This window comes from Culex quinquefasciatus, chromosome 1 (genome assembly GCF_015732765.1).
Source record: "Culex quinquefasciatus strain JHB chromosome 1, VPISU_Cqui_1.0_pri_paternal, whole genome shotgun sequence".
In the NCBI taxonomy this organism is placed as follows: domain Eukaryota; kingdom Metazoa; phylum Arthropoda; class Insecta; order Diptera; family Culicidae; genus Culex; species Culex quinquefasciatus.
The window spans coordinates 9,978,684-10,006,174 of record NC_051861.1 but is presented as its reverse complement, the minus strand read 5'-3'; the positions used below and the strand labels follow the sequence as shown (position 1 = coordinate 10,006,174).

The following is a 27,491-nucleotide window of genomic DNA, read 5'->3' as shown; positions in this document are numbered from 1 at the left end:
TGCTTGTTGGTTGCGGTGAATGCCCAAATAAAACTATTAAGCAATCAAGATGCTACAATAAAACCTCAATAAAACTTCGTGGTGGCTATAGTTGGTTTAAAAATGTTACTTGGGGTGGCACCCGTAAATCAACTCAGTGTTTAGAGAAAAACGCTTACAAAGTGACAGTTGACAGTTTGCTTTGCGCATGGAAATATTCTGAGCTTAAATCGTCTCTAACTCAGTCCAATCATGAAATATCTTCATCAAACTTTCAGGAGTGATTTAATAAATCTTCGATGATATGAAATTTTGTGATTTTCTACATGTATGTAACCCCTTAATTCTTGAAATAATAAAACTATTAAATTATTAAATCATTAATTTTAATCTTCACTGCTTACAATATTTCATTAAAGCAATTTCAAAATAGTGAATGTTTAAAGATACAACTTTCAAAATTTTAAGATCAGAATAAAGAATGATTATTTGATAGAACGTAATTTATGAACATACCACTAAATCCAAAATAAAGTAAAGTGTCAAGACAAAACAAAACACAAACAGAAACAGTGCAAAAATTGGAGAGCATCTTCAATAAAAAGCTGATTGAAAATTTTCGCTGGTTTGTGCATTTTTTCACAAAAAGTAAGTAAAATGAATCCAACAATAAAGCATATTTTAATCAGGAATTAATCATCTACACCTCGTAGGCCAAATTTGACGAGAATCCCACAAAGAGTAATGACGACCCGCCAGGAGGTCTGCGCTGTGCCCGGCTGCGACGCTTCCGGCCGTGACTTTGGCACCTTTATGTTCCCCGTACCTCCGACCAATTCTTCCCAGCGCAAGCGCTGGCAGGAAGCCTTCACCAGTAGGCCGTTGACCGAATCCGACCGCTGCTGTTGGAATCACTTCGAACTGAGGGCGCTTTGTCGGGATGGTGCGGACTTCCGGCTGGCGGACGGGGCCGTTCCGAGGTTGTTTGTTGGCGGTGCGTTGGTGGAGGGGAACGTGGAGCAGTTTTGTCGACTTTGTGCGAGACGGTTTGATGGAGGGGAGGTTGGGAGTGATCTGGCTGGGATGTACGCGTCGGAGGATTCGAGCTTGTTTTTGCACTTTCTCTTGGGAGATTTGGAGGACAGTTTGTGCAGGTTGGCGTGCGGAGAGTGTTGGGGGCAGGTGATGTGTTCGATGCGGTTGGTTCGGAGTTGTAGGAGGGTGGCGAAGGAGCTGGAGAGGGTGGCTGGTCGGACACATGGTACCGAAGAAGTTCTGCTGAAGCCGGAACTTCAAGCAGAGATGGATGTTTTTGGGGAGATTCCGATCGATCCGGAGGAACTGGAGGTGAAGCTGGAAGTTGAGAGCTTGGAGAGTTTGAGTGATCGAGAAGATGACGAGGGGTCAGCTGAAGAAGATAGTGATGCGCTGGAGCTTGCAAGACACAAGATAAAGCATCGAGGTGAATCGTCAAGGAAGAAGAAGCAAGCTGAGGATGATAGCTCGGGTCCCTTCGAGTGCTCGGAGTGTCCTCTTATCTTTGAGAGACGTAAGCAACTGGCCAGTCACAAGAAGAAGCATAACGGGAAGGTTCGTAAAGGCAGGCCTCCAAAGAACCCCGACGAGTTGTACGAGTGCGAGTTCTGTGACTTCAAGTGCAAACTTCGCCAGGCGATGGCAGGCCATCGATCGTCCCACTCGGACCAGATTAGGAAGACCAAACCTCCGGAAAAGATCTACGACAGTGTTTGTCCGATCTGCGGGAAGGTTCTGGCGACGCGAGGTTCTTTTCTCACCCACATGAAGATCCACAACAACCAGCGCGATTTCTCGTGCGACGTGTGCGGCAAGCAGTTCTTCAAAAAGAAGCAACGAGACATGCACGTTGAATCCTTCCACGAGAAGAAACTATTCATTTGTAAGGTCTGTGGCGTCACCTGCAAGTGGGAGAACTCGCTGGAGCGGCACATGCTCAAGCACGAGGCCAACTCGTACAAGTACGAGTGTACGCAGTGCGAAAAGAAGTTCCTGACGGCGTACCTCCTGAAGGCACACATGACCAAGCACACCGGCCATCAGGTGTTCTGCGAAATCTGCGGCGCAGGCTTCCGGTTCAACTTCCTGCTCACCCAGCACAAAATTCGCGAACACGACATCCAGGTCGAGGGCGTCAAGCTATACAAGCGATTCCAGAAGGGCATGCGGAAGGGCAGCAACAAACGGAAGAGTCAACAAGAAGCGGAGGTTCCAGCGACATCCCAGCCGGAACAGCCTCCGATGATACCGCTGCTCTTCCAGCAAACTGAATCTCCAGCAATACTTCCTAATGTAGTTGGGACAGGCCAACAGGCCAGCAATTATTAGTTTAGCAATAAAAAAATAATCTCCAAACACTTTTCAACTGTTTTACTTGTTTATTATATCTTTATATCCGTATTCAGTAACATTTATGTTTCAATACACTCACAAATTTGTCGATCCGTTTCTACTTGTACTTGATCCGGCTCAACCTAGGTTGACCCGGAACACGTGCAGGATATTTGGGAAACTCTGCTAGCCTTCTTGTTTTTCTTACGTGGGAATTTTTTGGGTGGCAATAAATAATTTAGATTCCAATGAGAGGGAGAGCGACTAACAACTCACAATAAATTAGTTCTTATCATCTCGTTTTTTAACTAAACCAATTTGTTTTACTTTGCTCGTAGCAAATCTCTAAAATAGAAGCAGGGTTAATCAAACAGTACGTTTGAAGATGAGTCTGAGTTTAAGGGGGTTGGTGCTTTTGTACGGCTTTTCCTCTGCGTTTCTTTTTTGTTTTTTGGTGATCTTATGCAACAACACTTTGTAACTTTTAGCTTTGTTGTTGTTGTGTGTGGGAGGTGGTTAGATGAAGATACTCTCAGCTGCAAACGTTGCGAGAATTTATTCGACGTTCCTGTAAGATAGAAATGATAGCAATAGGTCAGTCTTCGGGAGGATCTTGAGAGTGGGCTTGCTAGACGATCATGCTGCCGTCCGTTACGTACACAACGCGGATGGTGTTGGTGAAGCCGGAGCCCTGCTTCCAGCCGGTAACGATGACCACCGGCATGCCAGGCTTCAGGAAGCCACGTTCCTTGCCAAACTCCATACCGTACTGGACGCGCGCGTCAACGTCCTTCAGCCAGTCCTCGAGCGGGGGCTCTGAAAGTGAAATTCGGATCGATTAGTTGAGCTTGGAGACTTGCCGTGAAGAGAGATTACTCACGTTCGTAGACCACGGGCAGAATGCCGCGGTACAGATGGCACTGGCGGGCAGTCTGGTCGAAGCGGGTCACGGCAATGATCGGGCAGCGTGGGCGGTACTTGGAGATGACATGGGCCGAACGTCCCGAAGTGGTGATGACGATGAGAGCCGCGGCGCGGATCTTGCTCGCAGCTTCGGCGGCAGCGATCGCGATCGAGGCTCCGGTATCGATCGGAGTGGGCGTCGTGTTGACCAGATCGTTGAACAGGTTGCGATGCCACAGGGCAGCCTCGGCTTCCTTGCACGTCTTGGCCATGGTCAGTACGCACTCCAGCGGGTACTCGCCCTTGGCGGTCTCACCAGACAGCATGACACAGTCGGCACCATCAATGATGGCGTTGGCAACGTCCGAAATTTCGGCACGAGTCGGACGTGGCTTCTTGATCATAGACTCCAACATCTGAGTGGCGCAGATGACGGGCTTTCCGGCGCGGTTGCACCGAGCAATGATCGACTTCTGGGCCAGGAACACCTTCTCGGCCGGGATTTCAATACCCAGATCACCACGAGCAACCATGATACCGTCCGAAGCGGCAATGATGGCGTCCAGGTTCTGCATACCCTGCTGGTTCTCAATCTTGGAAATGATCTTGATGTTCTTGCCCTTATCGCCGAGAATACCGCGGATCTCCTTCAAAGCAGCAGCGTTACGGATGAACGAAGCGAAGATCACATCGACTCCCTGGTCAACACCGAACTGCAGATCGGCCTTGTCCTTCTCGGACACAGCCGGCAGATCGACCGGCACTCCGGGCAGGTTGACACCCTTGCGCGATCCCAGCAAACCACCGTTCTCGACCGTGCAGGTCAGCGTGTCTCCGCTAATACTGTTCGCAACCAGCGAGATCAAACCATCGTCAACGAACACACGATCGCCGGGCTTCACCACCTTTACGATGTTGACGTAATCCACGTAGATCTTGTCCTTGTTGCCCTTCTCCAGGTGATCCTTGTTCGTCGTCAGCTCGATCTTCTCGCCCTTCTTCAGCTCGACCTCGCCGGTTCCGCTGCCCTCAATCAAACCGGTACGAATCTCCGGACCCTTGGTGTCCAGCGCGATCGCCAGCGGGAACGGCTTGCCCAGCTTGGCCGAGTAGCTCGCCACCGCCTCGCGGATGTTCTTGATCGTGTTGCCGTGGTACTCGTACGAACCGTGCGAAAAGTTCAACCGGGCAATGTTCATGCCGGTCTTCATCATCTCCTCCAGCATCTCCGGCGCCACCGAGGCCGGCCCGATGGTACAGATGATGCCGGACAGCCGCACGAACGATGTCTGCGTGTCAATATCCAGCGAGCACATGTGCTCTAAATGCGACACCGATTCCGGGTTCATTTTGCGACCCTGCGGAAAGAAACAGTTATCTTGTGTTAGCTATTTGATTCCTAAAGGTGTGTCTAAAATTCAATTTGGTTTAAATTGATACCTTTCAACATGAAGTTGCACCTGTAAAATTAATTCCAAAATCTAGCTTAAAAAAGGGCATTGTTAGTAAAATTCTCGAAAGAAAGTCATCTGTAGGTCAGTAAACAAGCTTTTGCCTGCACTTTCGCGCAATCTCAACTAGTTTCGCTATCAGCGCTTCACGTGATGTAACGTAAGGTTCGAGCCTTATCTGGACGACACTATCAGTTGCGGTGTTTTTAAGCTTCCTGTGACGATGTAGACGGGATTGTTTACATTGAGTTAGGGTGAAGTGTCTTCCTAATTTTGTGTTCTTCTTTTATATCAATTCTAAATGCATTAATAATAATTTTCTAACAACTAGTTTCATTTTTGTTTTCAGGTAATAATTGACCGCTGGTCCAAATATCGCAAAAATATTCTAAATCGATTCAGTTTTGAAGAAAATTAGAGGCGGTTCGAGAAGCCAATTTTTGGCGATTCAGACAGCAGGCATTGCGAACCGGATAGCAGACCAGCGATCGACATCGATGTGGTCGCCAGACTGGCAACGAAAGGTAGGAGCTTTTTTTTTCATTATTTGATAACCAAGGTTTAGATGACTAAAAGTTGTCGAGTTCGATTACAAAGTCAGACATAATGTTGATACCAAGACTACCGTTTGCGTTTTTAATGTTTTCGCTGACAGATGTTTAAATATTTTGCCATTTACATTAACTGTATTGAATTCAATTTTATAATTGGGGCTTAAAGTAAAGTGCTAGTTTTTAGGTACAATGGTAAACAATTACTCCTTTAAAGTATTTTTGTTCATTTATTCTGATTTTAATATATAAAATCATAAATATGCCCAATGTTTAACATTAACATACAACGATAAAAGACATGCCAGAGAACTATTTCTAGCTATTATTTTTTTTGTTAAGTTAACAAAAACACAGTTCGACATTTTGCAACGGATCAACTATAGTCCCTTTGGAAAGAGCAGAAGAACATGTTTCTGGAAACCCCAAAGTTCATGCTTCCCCTCGAGTCGTGACTGTGCAGAAATTTTGTTGGTCGGTGTTTTGCGAAGTTTGTATGACGCTTTTAAATAATCGAATTTCGGAAAATGGAGGCTTTGGACAATCGAGTCTGGATTTTAATATAATCAACATTTAACACTTAATTTCAGGATCGAATTGAGTCCTTAAGCCCTTTGATAATTTTAGCATACGCAGCGATAAAAATGCTTGTCAAGAAACAATTTTTGATCAGTTTTGTTGAAAATTTTCAAGCATAATATCGAGAACATAAAAATTATTTGCGATTCAATGAATTAAAAAAAAAGTTAAAGATAGTCGGGAATAACAATTAAAAAAAAATTAAGTCGTTTGTTTAATTTTTCTTAGTGAAAAACAGTGTCATTGTGGTTTAGAAAAACAGCTTTATCGGTGCATGACACCTATCAACAATCTTGAACTTAATTTAAGAACCCAATTGTTTCAGTTAAGTTCACATCAAAGATGACGAGCATGTCAGCCGACCGCATAACATGATAAAGAAGTGTATTGTGTTATAAGAAAGTTCAAAAAGATAATTTTATTTAAACCAATCTCAGTTCAAATTCAGAACCATTCAGAATGTTCAGAATAAACGTGATTCGGATTATCGCTACACTGCCGCTCTAATCTAGTCCATCCCATATGTAAAAAGTGGATGCTGAGATAACGCCGTGAGAAGGCCAAAAAATGTTGCACCATTTTTCACATTTCGAATCAACATTTTTTTGCTCAATTTCTATACAATTATTTCAATATTAGTTCAACAAATATTTCTAACATGAATTTGTTTCATTAATCTTAAAGTTTAGAGATAAATTTATATATTTTCATACTAAAACTGACTTGCCTTTATTTTTCTATAAATAAAGGCAAGTCAGTCAATGATATCAAGGTAGGCTTGAACATTTTCACCAGAAGTTAAACTGTCATTTCAAGGTATGTTTGGGTAATTTTCAAGTGATTTTCTCAAATGTTATAGAATGATATTGTTTTATGTTTATTTCAAATTCATTCATTTATAGTTAGAAAATGTAATCATAAACGAGACGAAAATACTACAGAGGCAACAGATATTTGAATGCGTGTCTATACGTCTGGACCGTTGAAATTTAGTGATCGACAGTCTACGTTTACCGGAAGCAGAACCTCTTCCAGAACTAGGACCAGGGCAATTCATTTAAGATTTAATAGAACTTATTTTATGGAATATTACTCATAATGGTTTGTAGTTTTTTGTTTACTTGTGGTTGTCCCTTGCATGAAAAAAGCACCAATTGTTTAAAATATTACGCATCAAAATTTATAAATATTCTTGCAGATATGAACTGCTTATAATCTTTTTTTCAAGTTCTGCGGGTTTATAGAAACATTGTCCTTGCAATTTAAATGGTTCCACGTTCATTCAATCGATTCATGATACATTTCTTTAGAAGGAACTGACTTGCCTTTATTTTGCACAGCACGAAAGTGATTTTTATTTTGAATTTTCAGAACAAACATCACTTTTTTATTAATTGGCTCAAAGTACATGTAAAAACAATAATTTTGCTATGTTTATCTCAATAATGACCAAAATACATATGGGACTAGATTAGAGCGGCAGTACAATGCTAGAAATCGAGTCAGCATTCAAGCAATACATTGAAAGTTTAGGTCACGTTTTTGATAACGGCTATTATCGATCCAACAGCTTATCGTTAGATAATCACATGATAGCTGCAGCAGCTATTGTCAGCTAAAATAAATTAGCGCTTAATTAGCACAGCGCTCCTCACCCAGCCCCTCAAATAATGACATTCTGTTTGGAGCGGTTGTGGTGTGTGAATCAACGCTCCAACAATTCTTCGAGAGTGTTTATCGTAACGATTTTTTTTTCGCTGACCATAGCTAAACGGTTATCGATAGTTTACAAATACGTCGTCGCGCTCAAAACGCGCTGACGGAGAACATATTTTATCGCGGAGCTTCACGACACGCTGAGCTTGGCTGGTGACATTCGGCTCGAGAGTTGTTCTTTTGATTGGGGATGAACTTCCCTGTGTTTACACCGAGTTGTGTGGATCCGGCATGGGTGGGAATTATTTTTAGCCTTTTTGTGTGAAATTGCTCCTGTTCATAACTACGCATTCACCAACCCCGTATTCTCAAAATGCACAAGGTGCCGCCGCCGACGGTGTGTCCTTGGTCAAGGGCACTCGACGAAAGCGGTTTGGGTAAGAAGCATCTTTCATTTCTGCTCTGACTGCACCCGGAAAAAATCAATAACCGCCGACGACGATGACGGCGATGGTCTGACCTACCGCAAATTTTATTTTTAAAATAGGTAGATGGTAGTGATTGGATTCAAGGTAGAAGTTAGATTTTGGCACTCGTTTGGCGGTGTCGGGTTCAGGAGTTCAGGGCACTTGTTGTCGTTGTGTTGTGTTGGCAACGCTCGACCACGTCCTTTGACCTTGGCGACGGCTTCCTGGCCGGTTGGCACACGCCACCGCCCTGGGGCACGTTAGTTACACGGGACACTACAAACAGGAATCCGGGAACGCTGCTCCGGAAGACTGAATTACCTTCGGGTCGAAGTCGTAGTCGGACACCCACACCATCATCCCTGCGTGGTGAAAGGTACTTATCAGTCGTTGGGTGGTGGAGAAGAACGAGAGGAAGGGATGGCCAAGGCCGGAGTACGGGAGTCGGACAGGCTCTAAGCTAGGAAGTGACTTTACACTGAGTCGCCGGAACGCCGCTGCTGCTGCTACTCCTGGATGCTGCTGACCGACAAAGGCACCACTTTTCAAGTTACACAACGCCCAAGATCTAGGACGACCTCGACAGCGGCTAGGACTAGACGACGACGACGACGACCGGTATCGGTGCAAAGCTACACTTAAATGAGACTGTTTAATCGATACCGTCGACGGACTCAACAGGGCTTCACTCTCCCGAAGGATCGCCCGAGCCGAGCCCGAAGCGGCCCGAGTGAATCTTCGATAAGGGTTCATCCTAAACCTTCGGGTGTTTGGCCGTTTCTCGCAGCTGACGAGTTGTTGTAGTTGTTGCTAGCTGGGAAAGCGCACTTTTATCGTAACAGCTGGTTCCGCCAATCCGGTTCCGGTTTCCGCTCCCAAACCCACCAATTTTTCTTCACTCCAGACTGACTGACTGACCTTTCACCGTAGACTCTTGGGGGAAGCTGGGTTGGGGTTAAGGCACTTTTTGGGGGAGGAACTTTGCGTGCAAGTCTTGTTTACTTCCAAACGTTACGCGCCATCTGCATCGGTTTGGTTGGTCAACTGAATTTTCCGACGGTGCGCCGACAGACAGGCACAGCTCGAGAGGTGCGAGAAAATTCATCTCAGCAGGCGCGGTGAGGGGGTTTCAAAAATAGAGAAAATTTTCCGACATAGACACTCAAAGAAATGGGTTTGGGAAAATTTTGGATTTTATTTGTCTTCTAGAATAAGTAAATTTCCATTACTTGAAGAGAATCGTGCATTATATTGAAAAAGAAATTAAAAAAAAAAAACAGTAATCAACCCTCCCAGTTTTCGTTGTCTACCGTTTGTCGAAATCGACCGAAATTTGACAGCGTGGGTGGCGGACGCCATGGGCATGCGCATCGAGGGATTAGAGCACTTGACATTCTTTATAATGAACTTCTGGTCGGTATTTTTATCGTGTCGATCTCTTTGAGTGAATCATTTGATATAAAAACAAGACCTTTTTTTATAAAACCTTAGTATCAAATGTAAACATTTAGTGTATCCCGCTCACACCGTATGACAACGAGCAGTTTAGTTTTTGAGTCCTTTCAAAAGGACGCATTAGCCTTCGTAATCTTCTACAGTCCTTCCTGAACTGAGTTGTATAATTTTGTTGAGAACATTTATAAAAAATGTTTTTTTTTTTCTAAACATTTTCTAAAAAGCATTGGTGGCTGAATTTTTTTTATATAAAAATACAAACTTAACAAATACATAAACAAGAGCACGTGAGATCCCGGTCGAATTAATTTTCAAATGATTGAATAATTGCAAGTATGAAATTTATGACAAATATTTTTCCAAGCTCGTTTTCTAAGCATGTTGAAAATGCATATGGAATATTTATGCGAACATGGGCAGCTTAAGAGTTTGAAGTTTTTGATAGGAAAGCCGAATTGTATGGTTACAGAGTCTCAAATGTGTGAAGATATAATATTTATTTGTTTTTCTGTTTTTGATACTAATATGTAAAAAAAAACAAAAAAGCTTTTTCCGATTATTTTTTTTATGTAAATTTTTCTATTTTATTGTGGCACTCAAAATAATTCATTTCGAATAGCAAAAAAATATTAATGTGATTTCCTTAAAGTATAATTTATCAAAAATTTATTAATATTAATAACAACTACGAAAATTAAGCTCTGGACTTTGCAGTTGGTTTTATAATTGTATAATTTTTTTTACATGAGATTTGGTCAAGTAAAGAAACTTTCACTTTTGAAATCATGTAAGGGAAAGTTTCATAAAGTGAAACCAAATGAACCCGTTCCCGAAATTCTTAGAGGTTTTAATAAAAGGAACGCTTTTGTAGAACATTGTAAATTGTTAAGATTCGCTGTTTTAAAAATACAGTCTGTTTTTTAGGATATTAAAGCCATCTCTAGATAGGGTTTATGTTTACTCCTGAAATTTCTAACTTAAAGCTTAAATAGAATAACGAAATCGAAATGACGTTTTTTTTGTTAAATAGTTGTAATGGGCTTATTAGGCAATAATTAAAAAAAATCAAGCAATCAAACTTATTTGCAATCAATTTTAAGGCAAACATTAAGATTTTAATAAAAATTCTCAAAAATCAAATCATAATAAAATAAAATTCTATAACACTCAAATAAAGTACAGTGTATAGGCCTTGATTTAGCTCACTTGTTTAACCTTATATCGAACTCAAACTTATCCATTTCCCCCTGGCAACGCCGAACCCGAACAGGTCATCGACTGCAAGAATCCCCCTTTGGTAGAGGGAACCGAAAAAAGCTGACGAAACAAGCATTAAAAACTACTTTCAGCGAATTCGCCGGCATTTCAGCTACCGGCACGAAAAAAACAGCCAAATTTCGTCATTTCACTTTTAGTTTTTCCCCTCTCTGTGGTGTCTGGTCTGGAGCTCACGTTGAACCTCGCAACGCTTTTCGCATCATATGATTTATAGAGGTATCCATGTGGAGATGCATGCATCCAGCAAGTTCCCCTACAAACACAGACGTGCCGCGCTGAACAGCTGTAGTGTCTGCGCACGTTGATCGCAGACTGGTATTGGTAGAAACCTCTTTTTTTTCGCGATGCCGGCAATTTGCTCCAGATATCGTTTTCGGCTGTACAATTGCTGGGCTAAACAACTGTCCACCTTTCCGAGTGATTAGTTTTGACAATGAGTAGCGCCATGTGATCGAGGGGGTTTCTTCTTGAAGTCTTCGCGCAAGCTTTTCCGACATTGACTTCGGTTGACATTGAGCTAACCTTGCAACGAATTATCCAATTTGAGTTGTTCACCCCAAAACGTTTAAAAAAAAGTTTGAATGAACGCACACGCACACCGGGTTTCGGAGAACGGAAATTTCCACAAAATCTCTAATTTTAACTGTAAACTATTACCTCAGCCATGTTTCAACTTTTGTGTAAATGCAGCAAATCTATATTCAATAAGCGAATAAACAGTCGTCACGTCACGTTACACTGAACGTATTACACACGGCACACGGAACGTTACGAGGACGGCACCGAACACGACGAGGACGTTGTACACGAGAACTACGGTACAACTGACTGACCGACTGGGACTGTTCGAGGCAGACTGTGGCACTGAACCTGTGTACTGGTGAGCTTGTGGTGTTCATCATATACTTCATCGCGCTTCCGCCGTACTCCACGATAGTGGTGTGGTTGGTTGAGAGCAGTCCAAACACACGGCTCTCTCTTTGTAACATCCAAATGATGGATGTATGTAACTCACTGCGGTGACGGCAGTTAGTTTTGCGCCGTAGAACACGGGAACTCTCCGGTGGTCATTCTTTGGAAGAATAATATCAGGAAAAAAAAACACTACAATTATGATTTCAAACATAAGTCTGATTGAGTTTTTTTAAAGGTCCGATAAACCAAACTTCCAGTTTTTGACTGACTCAAGAAGGTTTCAAAAACACCCAAAAGGCAAAAACTGGAAATTTGGTTTATTGGGCCTTTTAAAAAAAACTCCGGATATTTTTTTTTAATTTGAATTCGAATAACTGAATTCAATTTCACAAAGTTGAACGCTTCGAATTTTTGAGTGTCCTCTCTGATAAGACTGATGAAGACACCACGCGACGCCTACATTCGATGGATTTGCTTATCTTAAGTGAAACATGCGACATTTTCAACTTGTTTTTGTTTCTTAAAGTTTTCTTTGTAATATATTTTTTTAGGAATTGAAATGAAATTTAGATTTTTTTTTATTATTATGATCTTTTAAGAAAATTATCAAAATTTATTCTTTTAGTAAATCGAGAATAATGAGTTTCTCCATTTTTTTTGTTATCTCAGGCTGGTACAAATTTTATTTAAAGCTTTTGCACTGCAGAAGACGACGCTCTGTCATCCAATGTGACCTCCGTCCTATCAAATAGCAGTATATCAATTTGTTGCTCATAAAATGTGTGCAAATTAACACATAAACCTGTATCAATATCAATTTTAACTGAATAACACGTCGATTTGGCTGTGGTGTGTAAAAAATCTATGAAGTTTGATTTGTTTGATTTTTTGCAATGAAAATTTTCTCGAAAAATAATTCTGATAATAAAGATAATAAATAAAGAGGTAATTTCGAAGCCAAAAAAAACCTTATATATTGCAACAAAAAAAATCTGATTGGCCAATCCGATAAATGACAAATTTGTTGCAGAAGCTCGTTTGTGGCCTGGAGTATGTTCTGAATAAAATAAAATCACAATTGTTAATAAATTATTTTCGGCAAATGTCGCAAAATCTGCCATATTGCAAATTTTATATTTTTCTGTGTGTGTTTTTTTCACTTATTAGGTTGATTAAAGTTTCGTAAAGTTTTGGAGGATGCCGGTATTGGAAAACTCAGCTTCTTCTAAATTTAAATCTGATTGGTCAATCGAAAAATTGAGCCATTTGGTCCTTGAAAAGTTAGCATTCCGAAACCATACTTTATTTCAAAATTTAAGAAATCAACCAAGTTTGAAATTCGAAGAGTGAGTTGGTTAGAAAGAATTTTACTCGGAAATTATTCTGCTTACGAAGAACGAGGTAATGTCCGAGTCAATAGGAACCCAGTGAAATTTTAACTTGTTTAGACCATTAGATAGGTACTAGATCAATCAAGATATTATCCGAAGCGTATTTGGGATTATTTCAATGACTCTATCTAGTTTGTTAACCCTCTAATGCTCAATTTTTTCCCCAAAATTCTTATTTTTCCCGTGTTAAGGAGGTAATTTTGAGCAACTTTAGTTCTACGAAAAACTTTACTTCTCTTGTTTTATGTTTTTTTTTTTTTTTTTTTAAATGCATTTATCTTGTCTAGTTTAGTTTTTTTTTTAAAAGAGCAGTTCTCTCAGATTTCGGTCATTCGATTTTTTTTTATTTTTTAATCCGACTGAAACTTTTTTGGTGCCTTCGGTATGCCCAACGAAGCCATTTTGCATCATTAGTTTGTCCATATAACTTTCCATACAAATTTGGCAGCTGTCCATAAAAAAGTGATATGTGTCAAATCAAAAATCTGTACCAACTGAAGGAATTTTTTCATCGATTTGGTGTCTTCGGCAAAGTTGTAGGTATGGGGTGATTTTTTTAATTAAACTTTCTGTCATCAAAACTTGATTTGCTAAAAAACACTATTTTTAATTTTTTTTATATGTTTTAGAGGACATAAAATGTCAACTTTTCAGAAATTTCCAGGTTTTGCAAAAAATCTTTGACCGAGTTATGAATTTTTGAATCAATACTGATTTTTTCAAAAAATTGAAATATTCGTCGCATGATGTAAAATTAAATTTGCAATCAAAAAGTACTTAAACGAAATTTTGATAAAGCGCACCGTTTTCAAGCTTAATTCATTTTTAGGTAACTTTTTTGAAAATAGTTTTTTTGAAAAGCTGGGAAAATTCTCAATATTTTGCTTTTTAGAACTTTTTTTTGCTTTTCTGAACTTGATACGACCCTTAGTTGCTGAGATATTGCCATGCAAGTGTTTAAAAACAGGAAAATTGATGTTTTCTAAGTCTCACCCAAACAACCCACCATTTTCTAATGTCGATATCTTAGCAACGAATGATCCGATTTACAGTTTCAGTCGGATTAAAAAATACAAAACAATAAAATTGAAGAAAAAAGACCGATTTCGTAGAGAATTGCTCAAAAGGTCCAATAAACAAAATTGCCAGTTTTTGCTTTTTGGGTGTTTTTGAAACCGCCTTGTTTCAGGGGTCTTAAAAAAACACCCACAAAGCAAAAACTGAAAATTTGGTTTATTGGATCTTTTTTTTTTAAACTCTAGATTTTTGAAAAACATTGGCAAAGTCACATAAATTAAGTAAAGTTTCCAACCTTTAAATTTCCTAAAATTTAATGATTTCTCCTTTCCAATGCTTTTTAATGATCATTAATTGGTTGAAAATTGATTTTTGTTTATTTTTTTATTTGAATCCCGTCTAAAGGCGGGGTTGGGTTGTAGAGGGTTAAGAAGGAAATTCATTTGTATATTTGTATTTTGCTTAACCAATTTTAATTTGAAACATAATCACAAAGTGAGTAGCAACAAGAGTTCATGCGTCTCCATCAAACGATTATCAGGATCAATGCATCGAACGATGTCTATTTAAAACATTTTGCAATATCGATATCATTAGTTGCAATATCGCAGATTAATACAATTGCGGCAATTTCGCCAATAAAAGCCAAAATTTCATGGAGCCAAACTGGCACCACCACCGGCGAACTTGAGCGAGACCTTCTCCACAGTCATGCGTTTCGGCCGCCGAAAATCCCGCAAGAGAAAGACGCATTTCACGCACACCACGTCAATATCCTATACGGCGGGGTGCCCTCTCCGTGTCCTCTCTCCGGGAAACTCCTCCAACCTTTTCGCAACGTTTACGTTGAATAACATCACACCAATATCGTCATACTCTGCGGGGCTGGATGTTGGTAGCAAGTGTTCGACTTGCGACTCCCAACTCGAATAATCGTAACGCTTCGCGTAGAGGTCAGCCAAGGTTACCCCGGTAGAGGTGGCTGCTTCTACCCGCAGATCTTCCGATCTGGACTGGAAGATCTGCGGGATACTGCGATTTTACTGGGATTGCGATGCATTTGATGAGTTTGCCATCGTCAGGACGCAAAATACGGTGCAACTTCACAATCTCTCGGGGATCAGCCATTAGGTAACCCCAAACACGGCTTTATGGGGTTATTTTTAAAACTGTTCTTGTTCAACACTTACGTGGGAATGTAGCTGTTGTGGTCGTGGAGATGACGATCTGTCGGGGACAGTTAATTTCACTTTTCAACACTTGATTAGCGCGATAGTATGGCGGTGGCGGTGATGATGTACCGTCCTTTTGTTTTCCAGCGGATTTGAACGACGTTTACAATGTTGTCCAAACGAACGACTCCAGCGACTAAAGTAAACTGAGAGGCGTTACACTGCGGAACACAGAACTTGGCTCCTGCCTCTGTGGAGATGTGTGTACGGGGAGCAGCAATATCTGCGAGAGCGTATCAGCCTGAGGCAATACGACTGTGGAGAGAGAGTTGGGGTTGGAGTGTTATCACCATTAGGGGGCTACGCGTCAGGTCTATTTTATAAAAAGTAGAGGGAATGATGTCCTAGTAGGGTGTGAAGGAACTTTCTTGCTTTAAGTAGTCACGAATGGTAACAAATTCATACCAAACTTCAACTTATACAGTTATGGAGTTCAATGAAATCATTTTATCGAAGTTCACAAATCGATACAGCTTGCTGTATGCAGATGCATGACTTCCTCATTATTCGAAAGATAAGTCCGCAGAAACTCTCTTCCCTTAAAAGTCTTAAAGAGAACCCTAAAAAATTCTCTCCCGTCTTGAGTACAGCCTACTATCTAAACCCACGGATCATAAGCCTGACGGAAGCTTGCATCACGTCACAGCCGAGACGGAACGGCCCCCGTTCGACCGGGTTGACCTTCTGCAAGGGTATATATGAGCAGTCTCCAGCAGCGTGATTCAACCTGCTACCACTACTGATGCAATGCGATTAATTTATTGTGCAAGGTTAGGGTCCGCGAGCCGGTGGTCGTTACACATTGAAGCGATCTTCGTTCGGAGTGTTACACCGGGGTTTTCTGTAAACGTTGGGTGTGGCTAGGTGAGATGCAACGGCCCTGATAAGACCAAGTGCAGTTGCATCCGAGGATGCGATTTGCAGCATTTAGCCAAGACTCAAACCTTGTTAACGGTTGTAACAGGTGTAACCAAGCTCTGACGTTACGACCGTCACAGATTGTAACCAGTTGTCATATTTGGTCGACCGGCAGTAGTTTGTTTTGAGTTTTGTTAAGTTTATTTTTAACTTCTATTCTCAAAACGCAAGCTCTAGTTTTAACAACAGTGCTTAAACAAGTAAGTGGAGCTTTCTGTTTTAAAATTGCGAGTTATTAAAACAAGATATCAGAAAACGGTAATCTTCATAAGAGCATCTGTTCGATGAAAGTTGATATCGTAACGCAGACACGGCATCGCTGTGGGCTGAAGAATTCCTTTTTGTGATATTTTTTTTTTAAGAGAAGAGATTGTTTTTGCACTCACCACTTTTTTAGTCTTAGTTTCTTCTGCAACCTTCATTATCACTTGTGCAACGATCAAAATAACGAAAAATGTCCTCGCAAGATGTCCCCACCGTTCTGCAGATTTACACCAACTGTGTGAACTTTGCAGCTGTCAAGCATCGCAACCAGCGCCGACTAGATTCGGACAAGACGCCGTACATCAACCACCCGATCGGTATGTTCCGTAAAACCAAGAAGAACACGTTTTTTGTAAATTTGTCTACTTTTAGGGGTCGCTCACATTTTGACCGCCGAAGGTGGTGTGACCGACTTTGAGGTCATTCAGGCAGCGATTCTGCACGATACCGTTGAAGATACGGACACTTCGTTTGAGGAAATCGAGCAGAATTTTGGACTGCGAGTGCGACAAATTGTCGCGGAGGTTACCGATGATAAATCGCTGGCCAAAGCGGAACGGAAACGGCTCCAGATCGAGCATGCTGCCGTGGTAAGCCCGCAAGCGAAGCTAGTTAAGCTGGCCGATAAGATCTACAACTTGCGGGATTTGCAGCGTTGTAAGCCGGAAGGATGGACCGAGGAACGTTGCCGGGAGTACTTTGCGTGGGCCAAAAAGGTCTGTGACAATCTCAAGGGGACAAACCGTGCGTTGGAGGACGTTCTGGACGAGATTTTTCGACAAGGGAATGTAGCTTAGAGTATTTATTTTGGAAATAAATTTGAATCCTATCAGCTATTCAGTTCGTTTAGGCATTTTTGGCGCGAAACTCCACCATGTACTTCCGCAGAGCTTCGGCTTCCTCGATGGTAACGGCGTTGTACAGGGAGGCTCGAATACCGCCGACCAGTCGATGACCCTTGAGCTGTTGCATCCCTAGCGCTTCAGCGCCCTTCAGGAACTCTTTCTCGAGCGTCTCGTTGCCCTCGGCGCCTCCCACACGGAACGGCACGTTCATTCGGCTGCGCACTTTGCTCTCCACTGGGCAGTAGTAGAAGTCCTTTGAAGCGGCGATTACGTCGTAGATCAGGGCGGATTTGGTGAGGGATGCCTGGTACAGTTTGTCCAGTCCACCTTGGCGCTTGATCCACGCGAAGACGCGACCCATGATGTAGATACTGGAAAGATTACAATTAGTGAGGATTGCTTGGTTGATTTGTTCGCGTGGTCTTACATGAGAGTTGGTGGGGTGTTGTTGATGGAATTGTCCTTGGCGACGATCGAAAAATCCAGAATCGTAGGAGTGATCGGCATCTGATGGCCGATCAAGTCTTCCCGAACGATTACCAGCGTGATACCCGATGGACCAATGTTCTTCTGGGCACAAGCAAATATCACTCCGAACTGCGAATCAACAACAGGATTAGTTGGATGAACAGTTGTAGATAAACGTGTACTTTACCTTCTTGATATCAACGGGTCGCGACATCATGTTCGAAGACATGTCCACCACCAACGGAACACCGTTGGTCTCCGGCACAAAGTCAAACTCGACACCTTCGATGGTTTCGTTGTCGCAGTAGTACAGGTAGGACGCGTTCGGGTCCAGCTTCCAGGTCTTCGGATCGGGAACGCACGTGCATTTGGCGGCCTTCGGTACCACCTGGTTCACCTTGCCGTATTTCGCTGCTTCCTTGGCGGCCTTCGAGGACCATGAACCGGTCACCAGGTAGTCTGCCGAACCCGTACGCCCAATCAAGTTCATGGCGACTGCGGCAAACAGTCCCGTACCACCGCCTTGCATCAACAGCACTTTGTAGTTGTCGGGAACCTTCCTAAGAGTAAACTACAGTAAGTTTAACGTTCATGAATCTACCCCTAGCACACCTACAGAAGTTCCCTCGCCAGCTCGATCGTTTCGTTGTGCAGTTTCACGTACGTCGCCCCTCGATGGGACATTTCCATAACGCTCATTCCGCTCGATCCGTACTCAACGAGCTCCTTCTGGACCTCGAGCAGAACCTCCCGAGGTAATTTGGCAGGGCCAGCTCCAAAATTGATCACCATTTTCACTGTCCGTCGAGTCGTCCCACTTAAGCTTAAGTGATTGGAATTTGCGCTTGCAACAGTCTGTTTAACTTGTTGCTAACTGATCGGGAACTGGTCGTGGTTGCCGATGTGACCGACTTGGACGAAGATGCACTTGCGAATGGCACGGGAGCTTCGAAAAGTGCACTCGTCGTCAAGTCCCGGTTTGCGCTGATCGGGCGGGTACTTGTGGTGGTGTGTGCTAGAACTAGTCCCGACTGCTTTGGGTGTATTCAATGTGGGATGTGACTCGAAAGTGGCAAAGACAATTGGATGATTCAATTTACAGAAAACAGTCTGTAAAGTTAAACCATTTTGACTGGTGGACAGTGGTACTTACAGTGAGTATTACGTATAATTTTTTAAACCCTTGATTCACTTGTACTTACACTCCAACCCCGATGGTTTGTCTCCAACTGTTGTCAAACAAACGGTGTCACTTTTTAGTTTGACACCCCTTTTACACGGAGTTCACACACACTATCAAACTTTTGTTTTGATAGCTTGCGTGAGCGCCGTATAAAAAGTGACAGTTCGTCACTTTTTAGTTTGACTTTAACCAACAAACTGAAAAAGTGTCAAACGAAAAAGTGATCAACCACCGGGGGTTGAGTGTACCTGTACCACAAACACGTATGGAACTGTATGAGTATACTAATATTGACGTCCGTAATAGAACGATCTTAGGTTCTCCAATTGTCTTTGGTCAAGCTTTCTCACAACTGTTTTCGCATTTCTTTTCTGTACTGTCTTCCGTCTGAGACACTGATAGAAGCAATTGTGTTTTGCATTTTATCTAATCTAGTTTTAATGACCCTACACAAGTGACGACGACTGGTTCAATCAGGAATCGTCCGAGTCGGTGACGTCATTGACCTCTATGCCTGCATGCAGTCAATACTTATCAACCGTCGGGGTTCTGTCTTGCAGTAGTGCAGTGTGATGGAACTAGTTTTACTGGTAATCGCATTCTAGACAAACAACCGTTGAGGGTAGAGTCGGTGGATGTTGGCGCCAGCAATTCTTGATAGAGCTTCACATCCATTCAAGCTTGTCAAAACGAGTTCCGTCGCTCTGCTCTACCCTGATAGTGCAGCTAGTGACTACTGACGAGTTGTGCTCGTATTCTGATTACGTGAAATCCCTCCACGGGGGGTGTTTGTCAAGGATCATCAACTTCTTGGGGTTTGTTATTGCATTTGTGGAGATTACGATGATAGTAGGGAGTGATGATATTTTCGAGTGGAATTATTAGTTCAAGTGTTTAGTCAGATATTTGGCATAGTTTCTTGGAGTGAGATTCTCAAAATAATAACAAGCAATCGATTTTAACAAAAATGTATTTACAATATTTACAAATTACCCTAGATGAGCAACTCCGGGTACGACGGCATTCAGATTAGCCCAGAAGGTGCTATAACTCTTGACGATGGTTCCGCTGAAAAAAAAATAGAAAGGGTAAATGGTTAGTGTTATAACTTCAGAAGATCTCGAACATTAGCAAGGACATCCCCGCTGGGCAACGGCGAAGCCCCTAACAAGCGTGTCATCTCAGCTGATTGAGGGGCGACCTTGGCAGCCTCGCTGTGGATGCTGTAGAAGCTGGCTTCATTAATTTAGTTCCCATCGCAAAAAAAAACTTGTTTGTTTACAAGTTTTTGCGTGTGAACTTTTGTAGTAGATAGGTCACGACTAAACGACAATGTGGCGTATTCACCTCAGTTTTGAACATGATGACGAGGTTTAATACGATTGATGTTCTGAAAGCCTGACTTTTGTGTTGACAATCGTGGTCTTATTTCAATTAAAGTTTGGACTTGGGTCAATTCAGCTTTAAGATTTGAGCCTGTTTTGCGACTTCGCCGGTTGCTGCTAGTGTCGAAACGGAGTGTGATGACTAAGTGGCGTGAAGGCGTGCGTGCTAGACGCCCCAAAGGCATGGATAATCCTCTCTCGTTTCTTGTTGTTTATGTCTCCGTCCGCTCGAGGACACCGCGCGGCACAGTCACCAGAGTGCACTTGGACTAGGGTGCTTGGGACCGGTTTGTACCGTAGGTGTAGTGGACCCGCTAGACTGAGGGGGGCAAAACTATTCTAGAAACGCGCGCTTTCCACATGTGGCGTTGATAAGGGTTGGATTTCTAGCGCAAGAGTTCAACGCGGAGTAAATTACATGTTAGCGACACCTAGAGCTCGTGTTGACAAGACCGGGTCAAAAGTGAAAGGTCGGTACACTTACGTGAAGTAGACTTGTCCCTGGCGGTCCTTGGGTGCGTTCCAGATGAAGGTGGCCCGTTCCTTGTCCTTGTTGTCGGCGTGGGTTATCGACGAACACTCGGGAATGCCCTTGGTGTTTGGCGACTCGACCCACTCTCCGATCCACTCGTTGGTTTGGGCGTCCCGAGCCTGCAGGAAGAACCCACGGAACACATCGTTGCCACTGACGTCCACCTGGATCTGACTTCCCGGTCCGAAGGAGTTACCACTGGCCGTTATCCGGAACGGGCTCGTGGCAAGTTCCTGCGACCTGGCAGCGCCATGGTTCGGCTGGTTGAAGCGTGACTTGACGCAGGTGTCGGCAGGGGCTCCGTCCGGGAAACCACTGGCCACCGTGGCCAGCACCACCACTGAACCTAACACCAGGAATGCGTTCATTGCTAATTCCTTCTCTTTGAGAACACTGCACCAAGAGAGAACTGAACGGTTTGGACGCGCGTAGACTAAACGGCCAAAACCGGCGGACCAGGTGGGCTTTATATTTGTACACACGCCGCTTTTGGCGGGTAGAGGGGGGCCCGCAAGATTGACAGCAGCCGAAGTTCTGTGCTCTGTGGTACCACCGGAGGTTACCAGCAGCAAGGTGGGGAGGGGAGCAGGTTAAAAAGGTTTCGACTTAATCGTGTGGGGTTTGGCGCGAAACACGGCATGAATGAAAGGCGCCTCCACGAAACTGACCGGCGAGGGGCTTATGAACTGGTTTTTGTGAGTAGAGGTTAAGTGCAGCAGTCGGGTAAAAAGCGGTGTCCAGTTTTGCATTTCAAGGAGTGATTTATGGGACTAATATTAGGTTAGTGGAATGTTCCTGCTTTGGCAGCGGTCTTTGTTCCTGATGCATTGACCTCGTGTGTCACTTGTTTGGTGTTTGGATAAGATTTCTCCAGAACATTCCACTAATCATCGACGTCGTACATATATTTACTCAAAACATTCATAATATTGTTAATTATTTGACAGAAGGTTTGACAGATTGACACTTGACAGATTGACATGTTGACAGTTTGACAGATTGACACTTAATATAAAATTTTTTACTTACCTTTTTCGAGTTCATCCAATAACACATCAAAGGTACCTCAATGTTGCCGACCGTGTTCGGGAAGCGCGCCAACCCTTTACAGCAAACTCCTGCACGTCCCAATGCAGTTATAAATCCCAGTAATTATCAGGCACATTCTACGAGCCCTACAAAAGCTAAAAACGAGCCTCCGATAGCAAGCAATAATTCTCTCCTTCGACCAGATAAAGCCAAAGTACTTGAACAATCGCATTCTGTCGCTTCTTCGTAGCTTTTTTTTCCTGGTTTCATGCGGTGCTTTCTCCCCTCTTTGGACGGAGGGGGATGTAATTTCGCGAGGAGTGAGGAACGGAGTCGTCGTCGTCGTCGGACTGGTCATTACGGCCGGTTCAGAATTTTACATTCATGTTCTGAGCGCGCGCCTCGTGGTTGGCAAGAAGAAAGCTCATATGAAACGAGAGTGAGAGAGAAGGTGAGGGAAACCTATCTCTTCCAGGGGGGGGGGGGGGTGGTCATCCCCCCCTGAGCGTGGATTCGCACGTATGCAGTTCGAGGGGGTGCTTTTATGAATGTAAGCTACCGACGAATTCCGAAAAAGAACGAATGCCGACAAAAAGAAGCAGGGAGCGAGAGCGTAGCAAAGAGCGAGAGAGTCGCAGAGCATTGCGAGCATAGTAGGGGAAATATGCCCATTTTAATCACTCTAAGCCGTTCGACCAATTCTCATCACTTTTGCCGTTTTCTGCCATAAAATCAACATTTTTAGATGTATCAACAATGGAGAGTTGCTTGCTCACTTTTGTTTGAGCTATTTATTGCTTTGGAACAGTCAAAAACACTTTATGAAAGCCAGCGATGGAATAATCATCATCAAAAGAAAATCATTAGACGTTCATCAAGAGAAAAAATCCGAAGGGAGCTTGGCTCTCCTCTCTCGCGCACGAAAGATCGGTAGAATAAATCTAAAAAAATCATCATCTTGATTATTCGGCGGATCATCTTTATCACTACTACACTTGCAAGTGTAACGTCACACGTCGAAAAATGACCTGTCACATTTTGGTGATGGGCAATGTGTGTGTAAACAAAGTGAAATAAATACTTTTAAGTGGTGCTGACAAGGAAATTCACCAAAAATCATCAGCAGATTGATTTTCTTGGAGAAATTCGGTAGCGATTTTCTTTCGCGTGATTTGCCTCCTCTCTCTTTCGCGGGTGAAGAAAGTTTGCAAGCGAAATTGATTTTTTTGCGATTATTCCATCCCTGATGAAAGCTGTAATTCATGATCAAAGTGCTGATAGGCCGATAATAGAAATAGGCTGAGAAAAGGTATAGTTCCCCTAATACGCCTGAATGCAGACTCGCAGTTGGTTTGGGGTGGATGCATGAGGTGCATGCATGCTGGTTGGGACAGTGGTGCCAAAGTGAAAACAACAATTTGATTTACTGAATAGCGAAAGCTACAATATTTCATGAATAAATGAAAGTTGCTAGTATTTAAAATTGAGGTGAAAAGTCATCGTTTGTGATTGGACACTCAATAATATTTTAACTGAATGAATGTACATGGAAAAGAAATTTGAATAAATATAAATTAAAAAAAAAAAAAACAATTTGATTTTAAGTTTTATAAAACAACAACTTTTCAGAAGACAATCACACATTTATGCTGGATAAAAATTTTTTTTGGTGTTTTTTTTAAAGAAAGCGTTTATGTAATCTATTTAAAATTGTTTAAAAGTGTTTTCAATGTTTTATGGATGAAAAAAATAGTCGATTTTGCTTCAGGTTCAACTACTAGCCATCATCAGGTGAAATGACAGACAAAAGTTGTCCCGCTTCTCTGCGTTTCCCCCCCTTTCCGACGAAACACTTACAAACGAAAGAGCTTGGCGCCGCCGATTGCATGCCATAGATCCGAATCCTCTCGTACCGACCTGTCCGCGGGAGCGAGCCCAAACGCCTGCGCGTAGGCAACCCACCCGACAACGGACGACGGTCGGGTCGCCGCTGCAGTATTTTCGGGCGCTCGCCACTTCACACTAGAAGACCCAGAGCGCGCGTTCCGCAACGACAGACACTCTGTGGCCACTACGGCACGCCACGGAACCAGTGTGTTGTGTCAGTTCTATTTATTATTTCGGTTATTGCAGACACGCGGGCGGTTCGCTCCCTGCAGGCTCCCTCGCGCGCGCTCCAAGAGTCCAGTCAGTTCAGTCAGTGTGTGTTGCATAGCAAAAGGGGCAACCTTCCCCTGAAGGTATACTGCGCGTCCTCCTGGAACGTCAGGAACCCCGCGATAACCGGAAGTGTCCCCGTCACGCCGTCGTCTTCGCGGTCGCGGACAAGTGTGTGAGTGTGCGACCTCATCCTCCGAGAGTACATCACCAGACGGAAGTTGCGGCTTTTTTGGGTTTGTTTTGGAGCACATACACACACGCACACAGCCCCGTCGTCACCCAGTCTACACACTCACGTTCAACCCCGATATATATTGCGCCCTGTTTGTTGTGTTTGTCATCGTGGATTTTTATTTTCTTCCTTTGGTGCCGAATTGCAGCAGATTCAGTTTTCTTTCCGTGTAATTGGAGCACAAGTGGAGGCACGAAGAAAAATGCGTTTTGGATTTTTCAGCGAAAATACCACCATCATTCGGGACTAGGGAGAAGCAAGTTTGATCGTTAGAGTCGGGTGCGGAAGAAGAAAAAGTCGTTACGTTGGGCTTTTTTCCTCCTTTGTTTTCGTCCTGGCCCCGTGTGGTCGATTCCACGTCGCAGCGGCAGTGTATGTGTGTGCTGGCCCCGTTTAGTTGCCGTTTCGCAGACCCCCGTCGTAAGGAAGAATCTTCCGAAATCGATAGAGAAAGCCGTGAGTCGTGAGGCAAAATAGTGGCCAACCCAAGGAGCAGAAGAGGGTCACCAGTGCCGACGGCCGTGGAAAGAAATTTTCGGTGGTTTTAGTACCCATTTGGTACACAAGCCTAAGGCCAAGGATTGCCCCTGGATGGACGACAATGCATTGGAAACGTTCATTGAGATCCCTAGAATAAACCTCGGTTAAAGGTAAGCACTGCAACGGGAAAACCCGTGAAAAACGGGAAATGGGGGTCAACGAGGCGTTTTCTTTGTTTCAACACTAAACCAAAGGGTGCGTGTGTAACACATCAAACCCGTCACGGAGTAAATATCGTGACCAACGACCGCTAATAGGTGGCACCGTTCCCCACCCTTTCCGCCTAACATTAGGCAAAATGTGTCGTGCGGTTTGTTTGGCCTCAGGCTCGCTCGCTCATTTCTGTTGACATTTCTTTGTTATCCTTTGAACACACATCCCATCTCTAATACCAGCAAACAATCGCACAAATACATAAAAAAAGAGGTGCAGCGAAACTCGAGTGCGCGATGAATGACCGCATATCGAGCTTTTGGAGCTTTTTCTGATTGCGATAATGACACACGGTGGCGGCGCCATGCAGAAGAGGAGCCGCGTTGGTTACGGGGTGGGCTTTCGAGAATCGATTGGCGTGTTACGGGCTGGGCGGACGGGCTCTTCCGTTTTGGGAAAGCCGGCCTCCTCCCGGCTGGATGCGATCGATTTTATGCATATTAGGTATACCGATTTAAAATTATAACCTTAACCGGAGCCTCTAATTTGGGCGCGCAATAGGGTTGGACGCGGTCACGGTAGCGGATGAAATTGCTATGAATTTCCGATTTTTACGGGGCTTTGGATGGATTTAAAAGTTTAGTTTTGGTGATTTGAATAGGTTTAAATTTAATTATGAATGTTCTGATGTCAAGCTGATTGAATTTGAAGTATTATTGGTTTAGCCTATTGGAACAATCTCCCTGTATAAATAAAATTAAATTTAAATCAGTTTGAAAAATTCTTGTTGTAATTCTTTTTTTTTTATCATTGTTTTATTTGCTTTTAAGTTGTCAAATACATGATATATCGTCTTTGAAATCTTTGAAAATCGAAAAATTTAGCAGGTTTTTCATCTTTTTGAACAATATTCACTGATCTATAATTTTCCCGAAATTTTGTGTTTGATTTTTGACAGTTGAATCGGCTTCTGTCACAGGAGCAATCCAAATAGTGAATTTGTTACGTATTGATTTAAAATATTTCCATAATATTTTATTAGAGAGTTCAAACATTTTCACCAAAGTTTTCTCGCATCATTGAAAATGTGAAATAGTCAAATTTATATTACGATACCAAAATAATCTTAATCTTAAAGCTGTTCAAATCTTTTGACTTTCGATGAAAAGTGCGATTTAAAAATTGTGTGTATGTTTTTTTTGTTTTGATAAAACTTCGTGCATCGTTTGTTTATGTCCAAATAAGCCATTTTGCATTATTGGTTCTCCAAACAAGCACAAAAGTGCTATGAAAATATTCGAAACCGTATCTTGAGAGAGGGCAAACAGAGAAAAAACATTAATTTTTAATTCACGTTTATCACTAAAACTAGATTTTGGTAGACTTAACCCCCTTTTAGTTTTTTTAGTAAGCTTTAAATGCCAACATTAGAGGTATAGTGCAAGACATTTTGTACTCGGGTAAATTATGATTTTTTGAAAAAAATGTTAGATTCGATGGAAAAAGTTTCTTTCAAATAAAAAATACAATCAATAGACGATTTGCAAAAAAAATCAGCTTATGTTCCTTGATTCGAAGAAAATTTATTGGACATAATTAATAGTGTTAAGGGCTAAGAGAAAGACCGAGCTCCGATTTTTGTCGTTTTACGCTTACTAGATTTCGCTCTCCCCGTGCGTTGCTTTCTCTCTCTATTCTCTCTCGCCGTGTGCACCGTGCTGACAGCAAGGCGATAGGCATACTTTTGCGTCGCATGAACGTGATACCAATAATTATGCCGTTGATTCTATATTACTTCTGATGTAAAATCTTCAATTATTATTTCAAGAACATTGTGAAGATTTTTGTATTCCAGTACTATAAATTATTACAAAATATGTAAATTCTTCAAAAATCGTACATTGTTCGAGAACTTGATTTTATAGCAATGACCCCGATGTTTTTAGTTGCATAATGTTTCATCAAGCGTTGGAAACATATTTCAAAAGCAATTTGAAGAGTTTTGTATTCAAACACTACAAAATATTACAAAAATTCGTAAAATACAGCAAAATTCAAACATTGATCTAGAATTCAACTGTTATCGTGATTACCCTCACAGTTTCTAGTTGCAAAATGTTTCATCAAGTATTAGATACATATTTCTTAAATAATCTGAAGAGTTTTGTACTCAAGTACTACAAAATTTTACAAAAATACGTAAATACAGTAAAAAACGTACATTGTTCGAGAATCTGAATTTTATAGCAATGACCCCAAAGTTTTTGGTTGAACATTGTTTCATCAAGTGTTGAAACATATGCCAAAAGCAATCTGAAGAGTTTTATATTCAAATACTACAAAATATTACAAAATACGTAAAATACAGTAAAATTCCAAAATTGTTCAAGAATTCAACTGCGTAAAATACAGTAAAATTCCAAAATTGTTCAAGAATTCAACTGCTATCGTGACTACCCCCACAATTTCTAGTTGCAAAATGTTTCCTCAAGTGTTAGATACATATTCCTAAAATAATCATAAGAGTGTTGTAATCAAGTA

General features: G+C 42.3%; 6 protein-coding genes across 15 annotated transcripts in view; 3 read left to right on the top strand and 3 right to left on the bottom strand.

Annotated features, from left to right (window-relative positions):
- The first annotated feature begins 537 nt into the window (after nucleotides 1–537).
- LOC6039908 (zinc finger protein 226) lies at nucleotides 538–2,375 on the top strand. The gene is made up of 2 exons (XM_038248327.1): nucleotides 538–627; nucleotides 693–2,375. The coding sequence occupies exon 2, from the start codon at nucleotides 724–726 to the stop codon at nucleotides 2,341–2,343; it is 1,620 nt and encodes a 539-aa protein (XP_038104255.1). The 5' UTR covers nucleotides 538–627; nucleotides 693–723; the 3' UTR covers nucleotides 2,344–2,375.
- On the bottom strand, nucleotides 2,371–15,397 carry LOC6039907 (pyruvate kinase). Of its 3 annotated transcripts, XM_001849353.2 has the most exons (5): nucleotides 8,431–8,605; nucleotides 8,275–8,315; nucleotides 3,227–4,607; nucleotides 3,006–3,162; nucleotides 2,371–2,914 (listed from the first exon to the last, which is right to left on the bottom strand). In XM_001849353.2, the coding sequence occupies exons 2-5, from the start codon at nucleotides 8,311–8,313 to the stop codon at nucleotides 2,902–2,904; spliced, it is 1,590 nt and encodes a 529-aa protein (XP_001849405.1). In that variant the 5' UTR covers nucleotides 8,314–8,315; nucleotides 8,431–8,605; the 3' UTR covers nucleotides 2,371–2,901. The 3 variants fall into 3 exon arrangements, with proteins under 3 accessions (XP_001849405.1, XP_038104257.1, XP_038104256.1); XM_038248329.1 differs by lacking the exons at nucleotides 8,275–8,315; nucleotides 8,431–8,605 and adding an exon at nucleotides 15,200–15,397; XM_038248328.1 differs by lacking the exons at nucleotides 8,275–8,315; nucleotides 8,431–8,605 and adding an exon at nucleotides 11,344–11,528.
- Nucleotides 15,398–16,224: 827 nt separating this feature from the next.
- Nucleotides 16,225–17,259, top strand: LOC6039906 (guanosine-3',5'-bis(diphosphate) 3'-pyrophosphohydrolase MESH1). 2 transcript variants are annotated; one of them, XM_001849352.2, is made up of 3 exons: nucleotides 16,225–16,359; nucleotides 16,557–16,740; nucleotides 16,796–17,259. In XM_001849352.2, the coding sequence occupies exons 2-3, from the start codon at nucleotides 16,614–16,616 to the stop codon at nucleotides 17,218–17,220; spliced, it is 552 nt and encodes a 183-aa protein (XP_001849404.2). In that variant the 5' UTR covers nucleotides 16,225–16,359; nucleotides 16,557–16,613; the 3' UTR covers nucleotides 17,221–17,259. The 2 variants fall into 2 exon arrangements, with proteins under 2 accessions (XP_001849404.2, XP_038104267.1); XM_038248339.1 differs by having other exon boundaries at nucleotides 16,348–16,417.
- LOC6039905 (probable phosphoserine aminotransferase) lies at nucleotides 17,211–18,825 on the bottom strand. The gene is made up of 4 exons (XM_001849351.2): nucleotides 18,353–18,825; nucleotides 17,924–18,296; nucleotides 17,696–17,865; nucleotides 17,211–17,639 (listed from the first exon to the last, which is right to left on the bottom strand). Exons 1-4 carry the CDS (start codon nucleotides 18,526–18,528, stop codon nucleotides 17,270–17,272), a joined length of 1,089 nt encoding a protein of 362 aa, XP_001849403.1. The 5' UTR covers nucleotides 18,529–18,825; the 3' UTR covers nucleotides 17,211–17,269.
- A 1,046-nt stretch (nucleotides 18,826–19,871) lies between these two features.
- LOC6039904 (putative defense protein 3) lies at nucleotides 19,872–21,482 on the bottom strand. The gene is made up of 2 exons (XM_001849350.2): nucleotides 20,789–21,482; nucleotides 19,872–19,987 (listed from the first exon to the last, which is right to left on the bottom strand). Exons 1-2 carry the CDS (start codon nucleotides 21,202–21,204, stop codon nucleotides 19,909–19,911), a joined length of 495 nt encoding a protein of 164 aa, XP_001849402.1. The 5' UTR covers nucleotides 21,205–21,482; the 3' UTR covers nucleotides 19,872–19,908.
- A 2,384-nt stretch (nucleotides 21,483–23,866) lies between these two features.
- Nucleotides 23,867–27,491, top strand: part of LOC6039898 — a 153,265-nt gene continuing 149,640 nt past the window's right edge. For 5 of the 7 annotated variants that reach the window (XM_038258038.1, XM_038258030.1, XM_038258024.1 and 2 more), the window contains exon 1: nucleotides 23,868–24,907. The gene's annotated coding sequence lies outside the window, so the exon portion shown is untranslated. Of the gene's footprint in view, nucleotides 24,908–27,491 lie in introns of all 7 variants that reach the window. The other 2 variants (XM_038258012.1, XM_038258043.1) reach the window with 2 other exon arrangements.